The 24,409-nt window shown below is 40.5% G+C and overlaps 1 protein-coding gene across 5 annotated transcripts in view; it reads right to left on the bottom strand.

Annotated features, from left to right (window-relative positions):
* Positions 1–334: 334 nt before the first annotated feature.
* The window catches only part of EP400 (E1A binding protein p400), a 136,768-nt gene continuing 112,693 nt past the window's right edge, over positions 335–24,409 (bottom strand). For all 5 annotated transcript variants that reach the window (XM_043984269.1, XM_043984283.1, XM_043984293.1 and 2 more), the window contains 20 exons: positions 24,151–24,234; positions 23,512–23,643; positions 22,938–22,982; positions 22,697–22,850; positions 21,974–22,215; positions 21,712–21,885; positions 18,940–19,076; positions 18,709–18,765; positions 18,124–18,202; positions 17,638–17,973; positions 13,553–13,598; positions 13,361–13,470; positions 11,344–11,548; positions 11,016–11,212; positions 9,225–9,437; positions 5,623–5,818; positions 4,586–4,710; positions 3,855–4,001; positions 3,451–3,528; positions 335–2,050 (listed from right to left, as the gene is read on the bottom strand). In XM_043984269.1, the coding sequence (XP_043840204.1) occupies positions 1,784–2,050; positions 3,451–3,528; positions 3,855–4,001; positions 4,586–4,710; positions 5,623–5,818; positions 9,225–9,437; positions 11,016–11,212; positions 11,344–11,548; positions 13,361–13,470; positions 13,553–13,598; positions 17,638–17,973; positions 18,124–18,202; positions 18,709–18,765; positions 18,940–19,076; positions 21,712–21,885; positions 21,974–22,215; positions 22,697–22,850; positions 22,938–22,982; positions 23,512–23,643; positions 24,151–24,234 (3,024 nt within the window). In that variant the 3' untranslated portion in view covers positions 335–1,783. The remainder of the gene's footprint in view (positions 2,051–3,450; positions 3,529–3,854; positions 4,002–4,585; positions 4,711–5,622; positions 5,819–9,224; positions 9,438–11,015; positions 11,213–11,343; positions 11,549–13,360; positions 13,471–13,552; positions 13,599–17,637; positions 17,974–18,123; positions 18,203–18,708; positions 18,766–18,939; positions 19,077–21,711; positions 21,886–21,973; positions 22,216–22,696; positions 22,851–22,937; positions 22,983–23,511; positions 23,644–24,150; positions 24,235–24,409) is intronic.

Genomic DNA, 24,409 nt, shown 5'->3' with positions numbered 1-24,409 from the left:
TTTAACAAATTATGAAATCTCATAAAAGTAGCAAGTTGTTTTAGTACTCCATTCTTTCTCAAACAACTTCAATTTTATGACCCTTAAACATCTGATCTTCAACTGTCTTTCTACCTATTTACTTAGAGCTAGAAAAGTGTTTAATTATGTCCAAATAAATCTGCAGGATGCTAGTTTTTTTAAATTGCAAAGTGGATTAATTTCTTTGACAAATTACTTAAAAGAAGAAAACTTAAAGGAAAAAATGCTGCATTTACAGAGGAAAAATAGACTTTTCAATTAAAAAAAAATTTAAGTTTTGAATGCTATAAGACATAAGTGGCATTTGTTAAAGAAAAAAAAAACCAGTATACCCTTACACTTCCCTGGACACAGATGAGCAAAATACACCCATGGAGAAAAGGTACTATTTAGGCTTTTTCCTTTTGCATACTAGAAATATGGCAAGAGATATGTATGTAAGATGCCATCATCAACCAGCATAGCCACTTAACATTCCATCTACTGCCTTCCCTTACTTAAAACAAACAACATCAACAGAAAAACCCTGCAATAGGAATCTTCCCTTTTTCTCCTTCAATATCATACAGCTCCACAAATAGTAGCTGGTTAAGGTTCTCACCTTTACTAGGCTGAACCAAGATTTGCTCAAGTAGAGACCCTAGAAAATGAAAATGCAGTGACTGCCCAGAACATCCTGCTTGCTAAGACTAGCGTCTTTTTTTTTTCAGTATATTAAAAATGTGTACACATTTACAATACATATATCACTTGGTCTATTTCTGGACCCTCAGATGTTCCATCTACATCTATGAATATATATGTATATGTAATGCTTCTCAGCTCCCCCAAAGCTTGGACATCAGACTGTTCATGCCATTCCTATTCTCATTTCTCCATCTAACTTTCACTCTCCATACACTGAGACTGAGGTCACCATAGATTATACAGCAATAAAACAGGTGGTGCCCATGACACTTCTCTGGCACTTTGGCTCTAACTAGTCCAAGACATCAGAGTCCCAACATTTTCCTGAACCAATCGGAAGCAGCCCAATGCATGTTAAGTAAGCCAATAGACAAAATACAGGGAATGCACCTAGAATGTGCTTAGATGAATAGCATTACCAAACATTTCCTTTAAAAGTAAGAAAACGAATCACTTTTAGAAAGCACAGAACACAATGGCTACTCTTTGGAATGAAAACTCAATTACAGGTGACTGACTCTAGCTGTTCCCTCCACTAAAAGGACCATGGTTTGTCTTTTCTGGATAAGGTGAAAGAATTAAATTAAAGTCTTATCTAGAATTTTTTTTTTAGGTTTTAAAAAGACTTTCCATTTTATGACTCACTGCACAAACCAATTAGCACAAATGTCATGTGCAAAATGTTGTATTACTACAAAGAAGTTCTACTAAGTGACTATCAAAACCCGGTACTAGTGCTCTGGAGAAAACACTGCCATGAATGAAGGAGCAGAGTACTGATCACCATGGTCACTGTTTCCATTAGTTATACAGTACAGAGAGGCTTTCAGGAAGGATCACTTTTCTGTAAGAGAAGGATACACTTTAATAAAATAATCACACTCCTTTGTTTTGACAAGAATTTTCCAAAGGTCGGGTGTTTTGGTGTGAGAATGTTTCCAAGGTTCAGAAATAAATAAAATGTCCTCTACAAAGACAGTGGTTTTCTGCCTTAAGACCAGGAGATAGAAAGGGTGTGCCTACTTTGCAGCTGGAGCTTGACCAAACAAATATCCCCGCTTTTCCCATGCTCGGCTCAACTAGGCTTGTTAGCTGTCTTTAACCTGACAGTCGACATTCTCATTTGTAACTTAGCCTGCTGACTCTGGCCATCAGAGCTGGCTGGCCCCTGGGCGGGGTTGGGTACACCTGGGGCCTGAAGCTGCGTGGAGGCTGTTGTCACCACCTGCTGTTGGAGGAGTTTCTGCTGAACCACCTGAGCTGTTGCAGTCACTGCAGGGATCATTTGGACCTGCTGACCTGCAGTTGTTGCTTGAGAGAGTGTCACGGTCTGTGGTGACGCCTAGCCCAGAGAAAAGAAAAGACAAGCTAACTGAAAAATCTCACATATGTTATGAATATGCTACAACAGAAACAAAAAAAAAAGGGGGAGGGGTGTGGCTAGGGCGTCTGGGAGAGAGAACTAAATGAGGAGCTTCTTAGAAAACTCTTAGTTCCTAGATGTGGAGGTGAAAGAGAGCCTCAGGCATCCCTTCATCAGTCCAACCCCTTCATGGTAGAGATGAGGAAACTGAGTCCCAGTGTGGGGAATGCCTTCTCTAAGGTTACATAGGAGGAAGTGGCAGGGCTGGGATTGTCTCCCCAAGGTCCAGTGACTTCTAACCCTGTGTCCTTTCGACTGTGCCACACCGGCTCACTCCAAGGATGAATTTATGAAACCATAAAACTGACAAATTAAAGCTGTACATGTTTTCTATTTCTTCCACCCCCTTCTCCAGCAAGATATCAGTTCCTTAGGGGCAGGGACTCTTCCAATTTTGTCTTTATAGCTCTAGAACCTAGTACAGGGTCTTGCACATAGTAGATGAGTAATTCGTTTTTGTTAATGAATTCATTTAAAGTGAGGCCTTCAGCTTCCAGCGATAAATAAATGAGGAAACAACAAAACCCTTGCTTTTGTATAGTCCCCAGATAGTCTGAGTGGCCATAATTGCCATTTCGTAACACTAAAGTAAATGAAAGAATGCATATTGTCAAGACTTTTATGTCCTTGAGAAAAAGATGAAGAAAGACCTCATCCAGGAAATGAACACATGGTCTACTTCTGCAAAGTTTAAGATGCTTTCGCTTGCCTGCGTCTGTGCTAGGACTTAAGCATAAGAGCAATATAACAATTTTTGTCAGAGATTTTTTTTTTAAATAGATACTGTGGCACAGCTGTCAGTCACGGAGTTGAGGTTCACCCCAAAGGCAATGGAAGGCCCCGGCAGGGGCGAGCAGCCTGCAACAGAGCACATGTAAGCTGTGATGGAGAAATGGTGGAAAGGATGTCATCAAAGAAATGTATGTGTAAGAAAGAAACTGGGCCAGTCATGTGATGGGGGAAAAGGCTAACCAAGGGGCAGCCTGTATGCGCCACTGGCACCCTGGCCACATCAAGAGGAAGGGAGGAAGGCCATCTGCCCACTGAATGAACAGCATGGGCAGGCACAAATGGGTGGCCATCTGTGTCCCTGGAGAGAAGACCCACACTGGTGAGGTCAACAAGATATTTGAGTGTGGAAAGCATGGGCTCTTTTTTTAGTTAAGACTCCATTTTCATGAGGAGACAAAAAAGATGACCGTGTAACAGAACACATTATTCTGGACTTCCTAAAAAGGACTAAAAGTAAGTCTAAAACTACATACACACCAAAAAATGCCATATATTTTCAAAAATATCAAGCTGTTTTCAGATCTTACCTGCTGAGAAGCAGAGGCCACCTGCTGAATACTGGCCACAGCTGTTTGCTGTTGGACCACTTGGGGAAGCTTTGCAACCTTCAATATAAAAAAGTTTAATTACAAGAAATGCATGTACACTGTATCCACTAACTAGTATCCTTTCCTTCATCCTCGATTAATTTTGCACAATGGTTACTACCAACAAGTTCCAATTTATAAGATTTCCTTACAATCTGAATCTTCAGCAAGTGCTGATTATTTCATCACTATAACCTACAGTCAAAGAGAAGTATATTCTAAACTTCCTAGTTTTTGTTGATTGTACACAGATCCAAAACTACCACTCTGGAAAATCACATACAGTTAACAGGAAAACAAAGATAAAATCAACTACTGCACTAAGCATGTGAACAGATACTCACTTGTATCTGGGTCTGCACTTGCTGGGTCCCTGCTAATTTCTGAGCCTGGGAAATGGGTGTAGTAAGAAACTGAGTTTTAATTGCTGGCTGAGTAGCATAGGTTACTTTCTGTTGTTGGCCTTGGGCTGTTATCTGTTGTGCAGTTATCTGGAAAGAAAGACGTGATTCTAAATGATGTTGATTCTGATTTAAAAAACAAAACAAAGAAACTTACCAGCTACAAAGAGACCAAACAATTTAAATTAAAAATTAACTTTAAAGGGAATGTAATTTTTAGATTATTTCTTACTTCAAGGACCTGTGATATCACCAATGTAAGCAATTCTTTCCACTATCTCAGATCACAATCCCTCTACAGTTGAAAGACAGCTACCAAGAGTCAATGTGGACAAAAAAAATTCATCAACATTCTTCTGGTCTAGTGATGACACCCCCGCCCCCAGCACTGCTTGGCTGATACTTGAAAGACCACATGCAGTCTACTGCAGGCTTTTCAGACCTGCCAAAGCTTTTTGAAAAAAATAAAATAAATTTTTCTGTTTTTTAATTTGGGGGAGTAGCCGCTAACTATACACAGTCTGTGTGAATGACACTCAAAACAACCTCACTTTGGTGGTAGCCCTAGGTAAGAGCCCTATCTATGATTGAGTAGGAGGACAAAAAGGAGAGAAAAGCTGGTGTTCTCTAGATAAGCAGCACAGGTAAGTACTAAACCCACTATGTCAGAATACCTTTTGTGGCACAGGAGTTTGACCTTGAGCCACCTGGGGCTGGATGGCTTTCTGCTGCTGAACAGCTTGCTGCTTGAGCTTCAGAAGCTGCTGGACGTGTACGGGTTGTGCGACCACGGTTTGCCCTACAAATCACCAAACACTTGGTTATGATAAAGCATCTTAGACCAACATGATGAATCCACCTCCACTTGCTGAGTCACTTATTAGATGCTACCCAACAGGAAGCTTTGTAGATGCTGAGCCTCAAGGCCTACAACCGTGTTGAGGGTTATTCTTTTTGATGGAGATTTATAAGCTACCTCAAAGAAATTAAGCTCAAAATATGTATCTATATTTTTAGTTACATTAAAAAAATAACTTTTGGAATCTGGAAGTTCTAGTCTCCTTGTGTCCAATTATCTGATTGAGGGCCAACACTTGACTTTTGGGTCCTGGTCCAGACCTGTTATTTCATTAGTGAAGGGAACTCCACAAATGAAAATACCTTCTACTAATGTGGATCAGTAATTCATCTGTAATTTAAGTCTTAGGGAACTGCCTGGGGCATAAACAGGTTAAGTGGTTTACCCAGGATCACATGACCTTTATGTGTCAAGAGGTAAGACCTGAACCCCAGGGCCTGCCTTTTGGCAGACAATGACTCCAAGGCCTGTTCTCTATCCATTATGCTACGTTGCCTCTCAGATGAGATAATTATGAATAATTACATTTATTAAGGTTTTAAAAGTTCACACTGATATAATACAACCAATAAAAATGTTTTTTTCAATATCCTACAAACCTGAGAACCACTCCGAACAACAAAAACAACTGAGTACAAACTAGAGAAGTGACTACTTTCCAAAAATTACTGTTGGGGGGCAGCTAGGTGGCGCAGTGGATAGAGTACCAGCCCTGGAGTCAGGAGGACCTGAGTTCAAATCCGGCCTCAGATACTTAATACTTACTAGCTGTGTGACCCTGGGCAAGTCACTTAACCCCAATTGCCTCGCTTAAAAAAAAAATTACTGTTGGGAGAGTTTCCAGAGAAATACCTGCTGTTTTCTGTGGCTGTCCAATAGCAACACTAATCCCAGCAACATTCATAGGAAGTGTTGTGACTCCTGCTGATGATACTACAGCTGCTGGGACAGATACAACTGGTGGTTTTGCCAAAGCCACTTGAGCAGTCTGAGTTGTCTGGGCTTGGATCTGTCCTTGAGCTTGTAACTGGGAAGTAGGAACACGAGTCTAAACAATAAGAAATAATTGATTATTTAGGAAAAGCTCTGAATTCTCTAACTTTCATCACATCAAGAAAAACTATGCTGTGTATATTTTATGGCTGATGTTAACTAGCCAGAAAGTACAAATGACAGAAATGATACAGGAAAAGTCTGAGTTCCTTATCATCTCCCACCAAACAAGCTTGGCTTCCTGCATACAAATGAGCACGACTATAGCAAAATTAGCTCATTTCAACATTAATCATGGATCAGAACTTAACTATACCATATTGCCACACAGACTCAAAATTTTTAAGTAATCTTGAATGCCAGACTAAGTATCTTGGACCTTAATCAACAGACAGTGGTGAGACTCTGAAGGCTTGAGAGCAAGGAAATAACATGCTAAGAGCTATGTTTTGGAAAATGAAACAGGGATAAAAACATTAAAATGGAAGTGATTCATGAGATGGACTGGAACTGCATAGACAGAGACAAATTAAATTATTGCACTAATCCCCACGTGACTCAAAGAGAGTCTTTACAGTAGTGGCAGTAGGTACAAAAAGATCTTGGAGAGTGATTAGAAAAGTTACAAAAGAAAGACTGACACCGATCCCCAAATTTTCTGGTTTTTCTCCTCTAAAGCTCTCCCTTTCTATACCTACTGCCACTACTATAAATCTAGGTCCCCTAACTCCCATTGCAATTACTGTAATAATCTATTCTCTGGTCTTCTTACATCAAACTCTGTTTTCATTCTGGCTAAATCATCCTTTTTCCAAAAAAGACCAATATTCCTATAAAACAGCTTTTACTGCACCATCCCTTCCTCCCTTGCTTAAAAACAAGAACTCAAGATAGTAACCTTGTTATATCATTTCTTAATTTTTACAATACAACAGATACTTTAGTGTTCTGTTGAGTTCTTGGCCTCCCTTAAATCTGACCTAATCAGTTCTTCTTGAATCAATATCTCAGTCTACCAATTGTGTCAGTCAATGTGCCCAGGGATACAAATCCAAAGAATGGAACAATTATTCTTCTCAAGGGACTTTACATTCCATTGGGGAAGAAAATATGCCCACATAAGGCTATCCATGATATACACCCACAGAGAGAATAAATATAAAAGGAGGGAAGGACACTAGAGATTGAGAGAAATCATCAGGAGAGACATTTTTTAAGAAGGTGGCCCTTGAAATGGCCTTTGAAAGAAGAAAGGGAATCTCCAAGGGTAAGGAGGGAGAGAACGCACTCCAGGCATGGGAGATAGACAGCACAAGGCACAGAAAGAGGGAAGGGGGGGGGGGTGCACAGCTAGGTGGCGCAGTGGATAGAGCACCGGCCCTGGAGTCAGGAGGACCTGAATTCAAATCTGGCCTCAGACACTTAACACTTACTAGCTGTGTGACCCTGGGCAAGTCACTTAACCCCAATTGCCTCACTAAAAAAGAGAGAGAGAGAGAGAGAGAGAGAGAGAGAGAAGAAGAGAGAGGTCATTTTGACTGGACCACTGAGGGAGGAAAGAGTAGCAAAGTATAATGAGACTGAAAGGGGAGGTTTGGTCCAGGCTGTGAAGACCTTTAAAAACCAAACAGAAAAATTTATATTTTAGCCTAGAAGCACCTGGGAATCACTCTCGTTTACTGAGTAGGGAATGACAAAGAAAGAGTTGCACTTAATGAAAATTACTTTGGCAGATGTATGTGATGGAGTAGAGTTGGGAGAGAGAAGTAGGGAAAACAATTAGGAGGTCATTGCAACAGTACATGCCAAAGGTGATGAGGCCTTGGACTAAGGCAGTAGCTATGTGAGCAGAAAGAAGGGTTTGGATGAAAGGTGTAGAAGGTCTGGGGGATGGCGGAGGATGGAGAAGGGAAGGAATAGTGAGGGGCTGGAGAGGTAACACCAGCAGTACACTGGAAAAATGATGGTGCCCTTTCCAGCAAAAAGGAAATTTGGAAACGAAAGAGAACGTGTTCAATTTTAAGATATGTTGAGTTTGAGATGTTTCTGGGACATCCAGTTTGAAATGACTGAAATTCATGGGAGAGAATGGGGCTACAGCAGGATACATAGATCTGGGAGTCACCTCGATACTGAGAGGGTAACTGAACTCCTAAGAGCTGATACGGTCACTGAGAAGGTGTCTAGAGAGAGAAGGCTATCCCCACATGTAGGGACCTGATCTGAATAAGTCGGCAAAAGAGAGTAAGAAGTAACCAGACATAAGGAAAACCAGAAGAAAGTCATGTCACAAAAACCGAGAGTGGATGAGATGGTCAATTGTGTTAAATGCAGCAGAAATGTCAAGAAGACCATCTGATCTGGTGATTAAGAGATCATTGGTCACTTGGGAGAAAGCAGTTTCAGTTGAATGTTGTGGTTTCCAGATTGCCAAGGATGAGTAAGAGAGGAAGTGGAAGTGTTGCACAAAGCTTTTTCTAGGAATCTAGCTAAGAAGGAGAGGAAAGCTAGGACAATAGCTTGAGGGGATAGAAGACAATCAATTTCAGGGAGGGAATTCTAAGACCCCAACCCTAGGTCACTGCAAAGTTTGTCTTCTGATCGTGATGACTAATCTAAAAACAAGAATGTCTTTCTAGCCTTGAAGGAAGACTTAGATTCAAGTCTCATCTCTGAACACACTAGCTGTGTGACTCTAAGCAAGTTACAGCCCCTCATGGCTCTAGCCAACGATCTAGTACTCCAGGTTGCAGAGAAGACAGTTTCCTCATCTAGGAGTTCCTTATGTCAGTGAAATCATAGGTCCAGTCCCAAACTCTTTGTTTACAGCTGATCAGATTGAAAGAAGAAATGTTAGAGCAAGTTAGTTGGTTTCAGGAAGATATTTTTTCCAAAGGTGTGGGGACATTAACACTTCTGTTGTTCTGTTTGGTAAATCAAAAATCCTTAACTTAAACTATGTTTCTTTTACTTTGATGCAGAATTTCATCATTTATTTCAAAATTACTATGAGAAAAATTAATCCTATTTCAAAATTACCAGCAAGTGTGAACTGGAAGTTGTCTGGGACAAAAAGGTCCCGTGATTAGCAGGGGGAATTCTATCTGTAAAACTTTTCTCCAAGAAATGCTTATGTGTTAATAAAATAATTCCAAAAAGCTAAAAGGAAAAGTCTAGCTTATTTTTTTCCACCCCTTCAAACACTCACCACTACCTATAATCCAAGATCCTAGGCCTGGTATTAGAGGCCTCCCATTCCTCCTTTGTGTGTGCCCCCTCTACCCTAGCCAGTGATCACCTCTTCAGTACCATATCAAGGTGGGCCTCAGGTCCCACCATTTCTAATAAAACCTTCCCCAAACATGTCCATCTGCTCCTACAGGTCTTACTTGTGTCAGTCCTTTTCAAACACTCAGACATGCTGTTCTCCCCAGCATGAACCACATTAAATTAGAACTTACAAGACGAGCAACTTGGAGGTTGGCTACCGTTGTGCCTGTGAGAAGAGCTCCAGGCCTTGGAGCTGCAACTGCTGCCAGCTGTGGTGCCTGCTGTTGCTGCTGCTGTACCTGGACTTGGGTTGCCTGTGGCTGGGCCCCTGGCTGGGCCTGCTGCTGAGGTCCTGACTGTGGAGGCAGCTGGAGTTTCTGTTTCTGCATTTTGATCAGGTGTTCCTATGAATGAATACATTGTCCATTATTATGCAAAAGGTTTACTTTTTAAAACTTATTCCCTTAAAAACTCATGCCTAAATTAAGTCTTAATACCTAAAGAGGATGTACTCATTAATAAGAACTGATCTATTACATATATACATACATACATGCGTGCATGCACGCGCGCACACACACACACACACACACACACACATACACACACACAAACTCTGCTTTACAGTTCTTAAAGTGCTTTCCATATGTAATAAGGATTTGAGAATTTATTGGCATCCTGGGAGTTATAATTCAGAGTAAGATGTATTGCCTCTCAGCACTGAGAACAGTCTGGGACCATCATGAACTTTACATTTACAAAAGTAGATTTATGAACTTTATATAATGATATGAAAAAACAGATTCTGATTGATTAGCCAGTCCATGACAAGAAGAAATCAGTATTCCCAGGTCTCACCAAAAAAATGAATTTAACAAATTGTAGTTTCATCAAATAATCAAGAAATACATTTTACTTAAAACTGAGCCTGCTCACTACTGATGGAGCTATGAAGTGGTTCAACTATTCTGTAAAGTAATTTGGAAGTATGCTAACAAAGTGGCAAAAATGTCTATACACCTTGATTCTAAGATCTTACCACCTCAAGGTCAGTGATAAAAAAGTGTGGAATACTACTGAATGGCACACTTGGCTGAAATGTTAGTTTTTCCTGAATCATTTTGTTTCTTCTTTTTTTTAGTTCTTTGTTACAAATAAAAGAGATAGATACTGGGAAGGGTAGGGGGAAAGAGACATTGTAAAGTGTAAGTGACGGAAGAACAAGATATCAAGAGCTATTTAATTGAAAAGTTCTTACATCTGCAAGAGGAAGGGACTGAGAGTGGAATGGGAAGGGAGGTATGTGTGCATAGACTTGGTACATGGGGGAGGACTCAAAGGCCAAGAAAATGATGAGGCCATTTAGCCTCAAGAGGGGAAAGTAAGGGGAAGGCACTCAAAGTACCACCTTCTCCTTCTTCAAAGGTCTGCCCTTTCTTTGAAGCTCCTAGAATTTCACGATTTCTCTCTCTCTCTCTCTCTCTCTCTCTCTCTCTCTCTCTCTCTCTCTCTCTCACACACACACACACACACACACACACACACACACACACGCATGTTTAAACAGTATCTTTCTAGAGTTTTCTCATGTTAAGAGAAGAAAGAAATGGACTGAAGTCCAAGAAAAGGAACTGGATCAGGGTATGCAAAGGACAGTGAGGTTAAATATAAATGAAAACATGAAGCTGAAAAAGCAGGAGCAGGACTTCCAGAATTAGGAAGGGTCATCAGTGGTAAGATACTACAATGTCCCACAAAAAACATGATGCAAAAAGTCAGCATTTGCATGTTAAAAATTCTCATTGAAAGAGAATATAAACTGGCTTGACCCACATAAACAATGATAAGTTTTAATAATACAGGAAAAGATTTTTAATTATCCAGGCATCAGAGACTTAACACAATGCATGCACTGTTCTTCCATAAGCTAGTTATGCCTAAAAAAGTTTCCCATCAATCGTTTTCAAGAGCACACTTCTCACCGGTGTTAGCTTTCCCACAGTTTTCATCTGGGCAGGGGACTGGGCCTGGCCCTGGATCTGTGGGACTTGCACCTGGGCTGCCTGCTGCTGCTGCTGCTGCTGCTGCTGCTGCTGCTGCTGTTGTTGCTGCTGCTGCTGTCTGAGAAGCTGGAAATGGGCTGGGGTGATCGCTTTGCCAGGAAGCTGAACCCCTGTGGCTGCAAAGACATTTCTTTTGTTAAAGGGCTGCATTTTCCTTCCTACCCCATGTTCCACATTGTCTTCAGATAACAAGTAAGAACTTTAATAATATGACTGCCAAAAGATGAAAGTGGAATTGAGTTTTTACCTTGAGTCACCTGAGTCACTAAAGACCTGGTCTGAGCCTGCACGGGGGTCAGGTTGGTGGTAACCACAGCAGAAGCTGTCACAGAAGTGACAGCACGCACACCCTGTGTGGATGCTAGAGAGACTAGCTCAGTGGATGCAGCAGGTGTGGCAACTGTCCGAGGCTGTGCATGAACCACCTGAGCAGGAGAAGCACTGCCTGTAGTCTAATAAAAGCAGAAAGATGCAGGTGTCAATTCACCTCAGACAATCCAGAAGTGCTCTGAAGCTCAAAAGGAATTTTCAAAGAAAAAGTAAAGAATAAAGTCTTTTAAAAATAAGAATGAAGAAAAATAAATGACAGTTCTTAAAAAGAAAAATATTATGCAAATATAAACAAACTAGTGCTCTACTTTCTAATCTTAGGGTTGGAGTTTCTGATAAGCCAAAAGTATATCATATTATCAATACAACAATTTAAAATGTAAATGACTGTATTCACCCTTCAAATACTGCTTCATTAAAGAATTTCAATTCAGCTACAGAAATAACTAACTGCCTACTTTAAGAATATTCAAACTGACAATATAAGGCCCACCTCACCCCCATGTCTTTACCCGGGGGCCCTTCTTTTTTCCCACTGAGCTGTCTTCTAGCCTAACACAACAACTACTTCAATAATATTTGGTTTTTTTACACACTAAGAACTGTCTTCTTCATGATAAATGTGTGGCCATTTTTTCCTTGCTTCTTGCTGTGGCTCTCGCCCCCTTGCAATGAAGCCCTCAGAAGTCTATGGAAGAGAGGCAGCTAGGTGGCGCAGTGGATAGAGCACCAGCCCTGGAGTCAGGAGTACCTAAATTCAAATCTGGCTTCAGACACTTAACACTTACTAGCTGTGTGACCCTGGGCAAATCACTTAACCCCAATTGCCTCACTAAAAAAAAAATGAATAAATTTTTTAAAAAGAAGAAGAAGAAGAAGAAGTCTATGGAAGCACTGGCCACAGTCTCAGTGCTCTTGTTGCCACAAGTCTGGCCCATAAATACTAATCAGTTCCACCAACACTTATTAAGTGCCATGGGGTACAAGGTAGCGTTCTTTCCTGGAACTCCTGTCTTTCCCTGAATCTTTTACTGCAGAGCAGAAAAATTAAGTACAAACAACATTTTCACCAAAAGACAGACTGGCTAGATTGGGTCAATTCTCGGCAATTTTAGCATATGTCATATATGGGAAAAGCTGTTTTTAAAAGATACTTTTAAAATGCTTAGGACTATAGAACTATCTTAGTAGAAAAGAGTAATTTCAGTATTCCCTAAAAACTTCATTTTATCTCCCTCCCATAATAAAGTACTGATTCAAATGTTTCCTCTCAAAATGCTGTCTTCCCAACCTCTCATTGAACTTCCAGATAATATACTACTCAACACACTGGGGTGTTTCCCTCATTTCTATGACTCGAGAGATTCAGAGAATTTTAAACTTCAGTTTGTGTATGTGCTGGCTTGTGGGTGAAACGAGGATGAAGAAGAGGGCAGGGGAGAGAGGTTTCTAACTAATCCCGGCTAGAACCTGAAAGCCTTCAAGTGCCAGAGGACCTTTCTTTCTCCACAACAAGCAATGTCACTTTAAGAGAAAAACTAATCTGGATTATCTTAATAGTGATTAGGTGCTACATCAATGTTTCAAAGGGCTTCCCCCTTTTGAATCACTTCATCTGATTTTTACAGCTTTCTTGGGAGAAAGAAAGAGATTACTAGCCCTGTGTTTAGAGATGAAGAAACTGAGGCCCACAAAGTGTCAGTGATTTGCCAGTAAGTGGTCAGACCAGGCCTAGAACTTAGACTAGGAAGTTCCCGGTTCTTTTCAGTAACTTCCATTCCCATTCAGAGGGTACTCAGCACTACAGTGAGTCTTTTATTCACTGCTACAGAAGATGGCGAGGGTTGCTTCTTCACCCAGCAGCTGATGTGTTACAGGAAAAACCAAAGGTCTTCAATAAGATTTTAGCATCAAGAGATTGAGAATTAACTCACTGTTAAGTTTCCAGGCACAACTGGTGAAGCAATACGCTTGTTAATGGACTGAAAGGTGGCAGCGGGAACTCCAGCTATTGTGTTCACTATAACATTTCCGCTAACCGTACCTGCAAAGAAAATATGTGTTTAAGGAAAATATGTACGACTGGGATGTACTTTTTTATTTCAAAGCTTTCTTGGTCTTCTTACCAGTTGGCATGCTGGTCCCAGTGGCTGATGTTTTAATTGCTCCAGCCTGTTTTAGAAAGAAGAGTCAAGTGACTTAAAATGTTTCAGTTATTATTTTGCAGCTGAAAACATTTTGAGTTTTTCAAATATGAAGAAAATGCCATAAGAAAACCATTTCCCAATTTGGCCAGTGCCTCATGATTGGTGGTACCCTCGAATGGCTTCCAACAGTGAATCTAGTCCAAAATGGGGTTTAGTCCCCAGGGCTGTGTCCTAGCCTCCTCTGGCAGTCAGTCTGGGGAAGCCTAAGGACAGGCCTCTACCCAGAATCAGAGAGTAGGGGGAAAAGATGTCATTTTCTTCCTAACCAAGGTCATGGACTCCCTGAAATGGAGTCCATGGACCTTGCTCTAGAAGAATAATCCAAAACAACAAAATACTTTCTTTAGTCTATGTCAATAGAATAATCACTGTATAAATGTTATCTGACCATGAGCTGTATATAAGTGCAAATGAATTGGGGGAGGAAGAGATATGGTTTCCATTGCTCTACTCTTTTCCCACCAATGAGTCAATTAGCCTTCAAGTTCCTCAACTTGAACATTTTAACCATCTCTACCAGAAACCTGCCAAAAATATTCATTAAAACAACTACAGACTCAAGAATATAAGAGGCTAAAAATGAAAAAGTCAACGACATGCACAACACATACCTCTTTTCTTTACTGCATTTGTCCCTTATGTCCTTCAGACCAGAAATGTAATTTCTACTAAGTACTCATTATACTAAAATTCTATTACATAAGAACTATTTGGATGGTCTATGGACCCTCTAATTAATACTCCTGTACTTTGGGAACATGACCCAGGCTGTGGTTCTACTCAAGTCTTTGTGACACAGGAAGCTCATGACACTAGATCAGTGAGTCTATTATGTGCCACTAGATAAGATACAAGTACCTTTGGAGGATTAATACTTTACCTCCATCTTTAATACTGAAAAGCTCTAACTGTTCCTAAGAAATACAGAGTATAATTTAAAACCCTTATGTAAGAACTACATCCAAAAGGTTACCTAGATGCCCTAAATAGCAGGTTTACAGGAACTCCTAAGTGCAAATAGAGAAAAAGGACTACTGGAGCTGATCTGTTTGGTGCAAGGCAAAATATCACTCTGAAGAAAAGAAGGAAAAAAACAACAGACCCTGTTTTGATTGAAGAATAAATCTTTTTGGTTTTTCTACATCAGAGACACAGGTTGCATAAAGGGACAAAGCAAAGGAAAAGGATTGGAGACTACCTTGGGGACTGATTCTACCTCCACAACACCTCTTTCATTCATCACTCCAACTCAGCAAGCGCTTCCTAAGCACCTACTATGTGCCAATCACCACAGATACAAGGATAAAAATGACACAGTCCCTGCTCTTGAGTCACTCTACTGGAGAACATGTATGTACATCACCATAAACAGGAGACATATAGAGAATAAACCCAAAGTAATTCATATGCTAGATTCAACTGCATTCTAGGAAGAGAATTCATACCCTTCAGGAGAACAGGAAAGGTAGCCCCTGACTTATTTAGAAAGAAGCCAGGGATTCTGCAGGGTGAAGGTGAGGACTAAAGACAGTGCATTCGAGGCAGGGGTGAAGGACTATGCAAAGACACAGAAGTGGGGCAGCTAGATGGCAGAGTGGACAGAGCACCGGCCCTGGAGTCAGGAGGACCTGAGTTCAAATCCGGCCTCAGACACTTAACACTTACTAGCTGTGTGACCCTGGGCAAATCACTTAACCCCAACTGCCTCACTAAAAAAAAAAAAAAAACAAAGACACAGAAGTGGGAGAGGGAAGAAGGTCTGCAGAGACAGGCTGGCGCTAGACTGTGAAAGACTTTAAATACCCACATTCTCTTTTGTCATGGGGCTGATAGCCCCTGAAACTTATTCAACAGGGGGGAATAGGGTCAGACCTGAGCTTTGAAAATATCTATTTAAGAAAGGAGAGAGGGTAAAGACAAGGAGAATGATGAGCAGGCCACCACAATGGTCTAGGCCAAAGGACCTGAACCCGCATGCTGACTGTGAACATGGGGGGGAGGGGAGGAGAAGAGGGGGGGAGATCCTATCTATCTTTGAGGGATTGAAGAGTTTGATAAACAGGACTGACGATAAGGGACAGAGGAGAATGAAGAGTTGAGGATGAGTCTGAAGCTGTGAACTGCAGTAAGGAACAATAGTAACCTTGACAGAAACAGGAAAGTTAGAAAAGGGGAAGCGGGGACAGCTAGGTGGCATAGTGGATAAAGCACTGGCCCTGAATTCAGGAGAACCTGAGTTCAAATCCAGCCTCAAACACTTGACACTTATTAGCTGTGTGACCCTGGGAAAGTCACTTAACCTCCACTGCCCTGGAAAAAAAAAAGGGAAGGGATGATTTGAATTGGGGGTGGGGGGGTGAAGGACATGCCAAACGTGGAGATTTCTGGCAAGCAGTTTTTTAGGAATGCAGTTTAGGAGCCACATGAAGACTGAAGATAGAGCTCTGTGCCCTTCCCTCCACTTACATGACTACCCCAAATTCAGATGCTCATCAATTCTCACCGGAAATACAACAGCCTCTGAATTGGTCTCCCTGCCTCTAGTCTCTCCAATCCATCCTTCACCTAGTTGCCAAATTAATTTTCCTAAAGCACAGGTCTGACCTTGTCACTCCCTGGTCAAAAAGTTCCAGAGGTTCCCTCCTCCTTCTAGGATTAAAAAAAAAAAAAGAAGATCTCTCTTTGGCATTTAAAGGCCTTTACAAACTGACTCCTACCTTTGTTTTCCCACCTCATATGTCTGATATTTTAGCTCAGCTGGCCTACTTGCTCTGCCTCATCAAGGCTATTCATCTCCCCCCTCAGTGCCTTCACTCTTCTGCCCTCACTTCCCCCTCTTGGACCTCCTCACACTCTCAAAGATCAACTCAAGGGCCAACCTTTGACAATCTTTTCTGATTCCCCACACTGTGATTCTCCATTCTTGCCCATGCCAAGAATTACTTTGTACTTATTTTGTATGCAGCAGGCCAGCCAAAGGACTAACCCTGTGATTTTACAGCTATGAGGAACTCCCAGGGGGGAAAATTCTCTCTACCAATGCAGGTTAGCACCTTCTCTGCAATTTCGAGTCCTGGAGAGATTTCTATAACACAGAGAGTAAGTCACTTGCCCCATGTTACTCACACAGCCAGTATGTGTCAGAAGTGACACGTAAGCCTGTGTCTTCCTGGCTTCGAGGTCAGTGATGGTATCTCTCATTTGCACATAAGTCTGTATGTGCATTGTGATATGCATATGTGTGTATAAGTATACAATTACCTAGGCACACATTGTTTCTCCTCAAGAGAAGCTCCCTGAAGGCAGGTACCTCCATTTTTGTCTTTATAAATTCAATCCTGAATATGGTGCTTGGCGAACGGGTCTCATTGAGTGTTTATTCAATTAAACTTTAAAATTGGAAATGGTTCTTGAATTGAGAAGCCCTCTGTTAGTTTATGACTTAGGTATTTCAGTCAGATATGTTCCCTATTCTTGGTTGATTCATCACTCCCATATTAGATATGTATGTCATTTTTTAAAATCCCATTAAACAGTAAATAAAGTGCTATGTAGGACACTGGAAAAAAGTAATTCAAAGCCAATTACTATTTCTTTTTTTCAAAAATACAGTAAGTGGACTTTTACCAAAAAATTTCTTCCATGCTATGCAGTATTATCTTTTTTTTTTGTAAGGCAATTGGGGTTAAGTGACTTGCCCAGGGTCACACAGCTAGTAAGTATCAAGTATCTGAGGCCGGATTTGAACTCAGGTACTCCTGAATCCAGGGCCGGTGCTTTATCCACTGTGCCACCTAGCTGCCCCTATGCAGTATTATCTTACCTAGGTTATTATTATTGATTTTTTTTTCATTTAGGCTAAGACAACAAAGTTAGTTTTTGCTTTGTGATTTAGACTTCAAAATGTTCACAAACTCACAAAAGAACCACCTCTTTTTTGGTTCACGTCAATTGGTCTGAACCATGTTTGTCTAATTTGTTTTTAAACACTTCTCCCTTCTCACCAATACTGCCGTGCTGGCCACAGTGGTAATTGTAGTCTGCACCTTTGTTTGCTGCTGCTGCTGCTGCTGCTGCTGCTGCTGCTGCTGCTGTTGCTGCTGCTGCTGCTGCTGCTGCTGCTGCTGCTGCTGCTGTTGCTGCTGCTGCTGCTGCTGCTGCTGCTGTTGCTGCTGCTGCTGCTGCTGCTGCTGGACCCCAGGGGGCTGTGCCTGAGGCTGGGTCTGGCTTGCCTGCTGCCCAGCTGTTCCCTGCTGCCCAGGCTGTGGCTGCTGCTGCTGCTGCTGTTGGGGGGGCTGGGTGCCCGTCTGCTGCTGGGCCCTCTGTTGCTCAGCCAAAGCCTAAAGAAGCAAGAAGATGAAAAGAGATTACGAGAGGGATCCAACTACAAACATGATTCCCTGGGGTTCTTGTCCTCATACACATATTGATGCACAACCTTTCTTCTCCAGCTTTAGACTATACCATCTGACTCAAAGGTAGTTACATACCTTTTTCTCTTTTGCAATTCGCTCAGCACGCAAAGATGCAACCTGAATTGGAGGCAGGGGTTTGTCATAGTTGATTCCACTGAAAGTAAATGGGAAAATGTGGGATTTATTAAGCATCCGTGCCCTGACACTATGTTGAGTGCTGCACATATTAAGACAAAAATAAAATAGTCCCTGCCCTGCCTTCAGTTTCTTGTATCTTCCTAGGACCTTCTCAACAGCTAAAACCCTTTATCTCCCAAGCTGCTGGCAGCAATTATTCAGTCTCCAAGGACACAAGAGTCTTTAGGAATGCAGTTTAGGACTTCAGCCCAGAAGGCAGATGAAGACTGAAAATACAGATGTGTCCCCTTCTTTCCACTTACACAACCATCCCAAATTCAGACTCTCATCAACTCTCACTTGAACTGCTACAAAAGTCTCATCCTTGGCCTCCCTGACTCTAGCCTCTCTAATGCATCCTTCACATAGTTCTCTAGGAACACAAAATAGGAAAGCCAAGGCAAAAGTCGGCCAATGGCTACTGTAAGGTCTCAGAGGGAATCCAGGTTCCAATGGGCCACCACAAAAAGCACAGCCACCTACCTCTCTGCTAGCACTGATGCATGCTTTGGGTTCTTCTGGAAAGGATTCATGCCAAGTCTGAAATGCACAGAATAGAAAGAGAAATGCTGAAGACATAAAACATCCCAAACCAAAGTCTGCCAGGTGGAAAGGGAGATATTTAAACTTTCTACATACAGAAAGAATCACCACGAGGCACTATACTCACACCTCAAACAAAATGAACAGAAAATGAGCATTTGAGAAACATACAGAGGCTTGATTGGGGGACTTCTCTTCCCGGCAGTCATTTTCATTAAATCAAAGTGATTTGTGTACAGCTGAGTGTGGGTAGCATTCTCATCTTGGGCATAGATCTGGCTCGTTCGAAGAGGACGGTTGTTTTTGCTCTGAAACAAGAGATGAGAGCCAATGAAAATTAAAACTTCAAAAAGAACCTATAATTACCCCATACATTAAGAACAGGGTTTGCTTATTTGGAAGCTAGTGGACATATAAGTTAAACTTTCTAAGATTATACTCACAAATTTCCCTTACTTCTATCAAATATTTTTGTTAGTACAAACTTGAAGTGTCCAAATTTATGTGCCATGGAACTCAGCAGGGAAAATAAGTTTCCTTCATACATTAAGAAGAATGTTGTAATGACAAACTTTCAATGATGAATGAAAACACTACCTTAGGAAAAATTCTGAGTTACTGTGTTAGATAAATTTCCCCTTGACCCAAACTCTGGAAAAATAAAATTTTCTTTTAAATAACAATTTCATACTCCCCCAAATCTTAAAAGTACAAGATATTAGAGCTGGAAGAAACATGATATTTACTTTATTCCAACCCTCTCACTTTACGGATGAGGAGAAGGGCTCACAGAGAAGGGAAGTGACCTGTCCAAAAGCACAAAGCAAATCAGGGACAGAGCCAAGTCTCAAAACCAGGTCTCCTGACTTCCCGTACATGGCCCTCTCCATTTCACAGTGTTGTCTCTACACATTCTTCTCATAAACACAACAGCAATGGAACCTGACCCAAATGGAGAGAACCTAGGATTCCTATAATGGCTATAGGAATGTGTGTGTAAATATGCAGATATAGATATAAGCAGCTAATTTATTCCTAAGTGAACACCTTTAATTAAGGAGAGTAATGTCCAAGGAAATTTAGAACCAGAAAATATACATGTAAGATTAAGATATCACAAGATAACTACAATTGTTCTATAGTCCCATATATGTGGCATTTCCAAAACACAAAATTCAGCAGAGATAGACAATGATAAAAGGAAAGTAGAAAGGAAAAAAGAAAAAAGACTGAGAACTTCACACAACACCAGATAATTAAATTATGTCAAAATCAAGGAAGACTGAGTGGTTAAAGAATTCCTATTGATATGTACCTTTTAGGCTTTGACTCCTTGGTGCCAGCAGACTCTATTGTGCCACACCAGGGACTTGGGACCTAATTCTCCCCAGTCTGATTACCATGACCATTCTGAACTCTGAGAGAATAACCATGTTGGGAGCTGTAGGAAGTGTCCTTCTACTGGTGTTAAGTGGGCTACTATTTGTTCTCTAATGCCCAGAAGCAAATCTTTTAGCTCTAGGAATGAAAGGCATTATAGCAAATCCAGAATGATCAAACTTTGGTGAACTATTAAAAGAATTCTGATCCTGTTTTTTTATGTGTGCTTCTTGGCATCGGCTCTAAAGCAAGGTTTTCCAATTTATTCAGAATATCACCTTCATACCTTATAAATATTTTTTGCCTTTTTCTTTGGATTAGCTTCATAAATCAGCTATAAGAGAAGAAAACATTTTAGCTTTATTTTTTCCATATTCAGTTTTTGACTAATTACCATTAATGCTTCCAAAACACATAGACATAAAGCACTTCAGGAAGTCTCATTTATGAAGGTCCCTCATTCTGAAGAGGCTTGTTTTGTTTGAAGCAAACAAATGCTTCATTTTGGGATAAAAATGTTTCCAAAAAAATATGATTCAGAGTACAGAAACTCAGTAATTTTCTCAAATAAATATAAAAATTCTAAATGTATCAATTAATTTATCATCTAAAAGTTTAGAAGACTCCCTAAAAACGCCTGACTTCATGCCCTGGTACTGATGGAAAGCTATAATCATGCGTTCCCCCTGTGACAGGAATCCAAGAATCTGGTTGGAGTGGATGTAGAACTTATCGCCTATCTGTCACTTCTGTTCAGATAAATCCCTTCACCACAAAGAGGGTATGGTATAGAGAAAGACCACTGCACTCATCAAAACAGATTTCACTGACATGGACGAAAGCCATGTAAAGGCTTTCCAGTACTGTACAGTTTTGAGGTTCTCCCATAGAGAGTCAAGCAGTCATGCAGCATGAAAGAGGTAGTTGCATGAGGAAAGCCAGATGAAAAAACAGAGACAACAAAACAGGGCCAAAGAGGGAAAACACTGCAAAGTGGAGATTTGGGTGTTTTTTATCTCTAAAGGGAAAAAAAGTAGTTCCTCTTCCTTTCTCAGCTAGGACACCCATTCTAGAGTGTTACAAATTTTTTTTTTTTAACAAAGGTTACTAAATAGTTGACCATGTTGTAAATATAATGTAAATATACTGTTATTTTTTACATTAAACTTGAAACAATCAGTATGCAACTCGGTTCCCCTGAAACCACCATAACATGCCAAGAGAATAAGAGATGGTTAATTACAAAACACTATGGATACAACTAGCTCAAAACTTTCTTCAGCAACTAAACTAAATGAGCAATTTTTCTGGTCTTAATCCACCACTGTTAAACAGAAAATAGTAATGTGACATAATAATGTGACTGAAGGAATGAAATGTGTTTTATGGTAACTTCACTGATGACAATTTCAGAATAGAATTTTGCTGCCGGGTGGAAAGGTTTGCTTCAAATGACAGATTTTATGGTGACTTGATGAAAATCATTTGATCTAGCAAAACAATCCTAAATTGCTGTTCTTCAAAATCTAATTTTCCAAAAAGCATAACTGAACTTAAACTCACCTTTCCCTCTTCTCTTGGAATGATGACATTTTCATAGCGGTTTCGGCACTGCTTAGAAGATCGATAAACTCGGCTACAGGAATTAACAACATCGCTAACAAGATCCCAATTAGGGGTGTGTGCTGGTGACACAACGGTGAGATTTAAAGGAAGCTCAAGCAGCTGCTTTACAGCCTAAAAAGAGGATATATTTCAGATTAAAGTATGTCAACAACGGTGGGGAGAGACAGACTGAAAGAATCATGAGTAAGGTATCTCTCACCTGCAGCAATGCCCAGTCTTCACTAATGAGCCACTCTGGGTTGTCCTGCCCAGTCTCTGCTGCTGGTTTGACAAAAGTTGGCAACGGTTTGGCAAACTGAGTCTGCTGCTTCAAAAGAATGTTCTTCTTCTGCTCTTTGCCCTCTCGCCGCATCTTTAACATCCCTGGAGTTGCCCGGTCAAAGAGAGATCGAGGAGGAATGACAGCCTCCCCATGCCGCTGCTTCTTCTTCCGACCGACAGCTAAGGAAGAGATGCCTTCTTTAGCAAGAAGATAACGGGACACTGGTGAAACTGATCACAACCAGCAAAGGAAATGGTAAATACTGTTGGGTAAAGAGACAGTGTCTCAAAGTGCTATGCTAGTCAGACCCCATAAAATGTGAACAATTATCAGTAAATTAAGTGTGTCCCCTCCAACCTAGTGAAAAAAGGCTTAAAAATATATATGAACTCACATGCTGTGCAAATAACATTTGGAGGGTTTCAGTAAGGTTCATTTCAATTTTTAACTCAAATATAGTTAAGACCAAAGAGATGAAACAAGCAAAAATACTTGACTGCAACTAATAGCTTCCTTTTATAAGCTTGATGAACAAAATAACTAGGTCCTCCAAATGGCAAGTGATATTATACACTCTCATAAGACTAGGTACACAAATTGCCCAGACCAGCAAACAGGTGATGTCAGTAAGTCCACCTAGGAATTGATGTGACCATTTACCAGAAGGATCTGTCTTGTGTCGCTTACGCTCCTTCCGCACATACACTGGAGGCAGCTTAGATTCAGGGATGGGTGTGTTCTCATACATCAGACACATGACTGAGTCAATATAGATGTCATTGTCATCTTGAGGAGGAGTAGGAGGAGTCCAAAGCTGTACAACGAAAATGTTTTCTATTATATTTGTCATATGATGTGAAATTTGCTTAACAGTGAAACAAAAGTAAACGAAGTAACTCACTGGCATAATTTCTGTCTGCCCATCAGTGTCTTCATAAACATATTCCTGTAGAGGATAGAGGGAATGTTAAGGATTTAAGAGATCACTGAACAGGCAGCATTCTGCTTAAGTACAAGATAAAGGATTTTAATCATTGCATCCAAAATAAGTACAATCAGTGTACTGAGGAAGATTTCTTTTTCTAATTATTAAGATTTTACAAAAAGCCTCACCCCAGAAGACATGTTTTTAATCAGAAATAGGTCAGTTACACATTTTTATGGAAGCTATGTTTCTTGATTTTAACTTATACTTGATTATAGTTTTTAATATTAAAAATATAGGGGGGCAGCTAGGTGGTACAGTGGATAAAGCACTGGCCTTGGATTCAGGAGGACCTGAGTTCAAATCCAGCCTCAGACACTTGATATTTACTAGCTGTGTGACCCTGGGCAAGTCACTTAAACCTCATTGCCCCGCAAAAACAAAACAAGACAAAAAATATATATATACACAGCCATGTATGCAATTACAAATACCTCCAACAATGATGCCCAGTTTCTTTCTTGGGGGTTATGGGGTACCCTAACATTACCATGTTGTAGGCATCTTCTCTGGTGTATGTCAGTAATTCTTCCTCCTCCTCTTCTAACAGTGCTGTGGCATCTCTCTCTTTAAGTCGTTTCATATTCTTGGATTCCCACTCCTTTGAAGCTATTGCTACCTCCTAGGAAAAGGATTCATCAGAAAAGAAACTTCTAAAAACCTTGGCTAGCAACAGAATATCCTAAGCACAAATTCTACTATGCACTGCCACCTTCGTTTCTAATTTATTCTTCCTTTTTCTCTTCTTTTTCACAACTCTTACTAAACACCAATCACCTTCTCTTACTGTCAAACACTGATTTATTACTTGTAACCTAGAATGCATTCCATTATTCTTGAATGCAATGTCTCTCCAACACAGAAGTTATATACAAATCCACCCCCTGCTTACACAAGCTTCTCCAAGTCTATGAGCATTATCTGCATGATGCAAGGCAAGTAACCACTTCATTGAGCCCAAGTTTCCTCATTTCAGAAGCTTAGTGTGAGGGAAACTGCACTGCAAACCTTTGATAGCTAAGTAGTTCTAAGTTACTATTTCTCAAATAGTTCTTGTGGCATGATTGCTTTAACACTGCACCTAAGTCATATCCATTTTAAACTCAGAAACATAAAATTATTCTCTTACCTCAATGTCTCTTGGTTTTTCCTGATCAATAGAAGCATGGAATAATTCAAGATAATTCAAAGCATACTTCTCAATTGGTGTGAGCTGTTTCAAAATATACATTTTCCAAAGATCATTAGTAGGAAGCTAATAAAATCCAACTCTCTTTCTCACCTCAACCTTTCAAATAATGAATCACACTACATGTCCCAATTAAATTTGAAGCATTTCATGTGATAATCAAACATCGTTGCTACCCACATTGAGCCTGAATCTTAAA

The sequence above is a fragment of the Dromiciops gliroides genome, chromosome 1, assembly GCF_019393635.1.
Source record: "Dromiciops gliroides isolate mDroGli1 chromosome 1, mDroGli1.pri, whole genome shotgun sequence".
Taxonomy (NCBI): domain Eukaryota; kingdom Metazoa; phylum Chordata; class Mammalia; order Microbiotheria; family Microbiotheriidae; genus Dromiciops; species Dromiciops gliroides.
The sequence above is the reverse complement of the archived record's forward strand: the minus strand, read 5'-3'. Positions and strand labels throughout refer to the sequence as shown.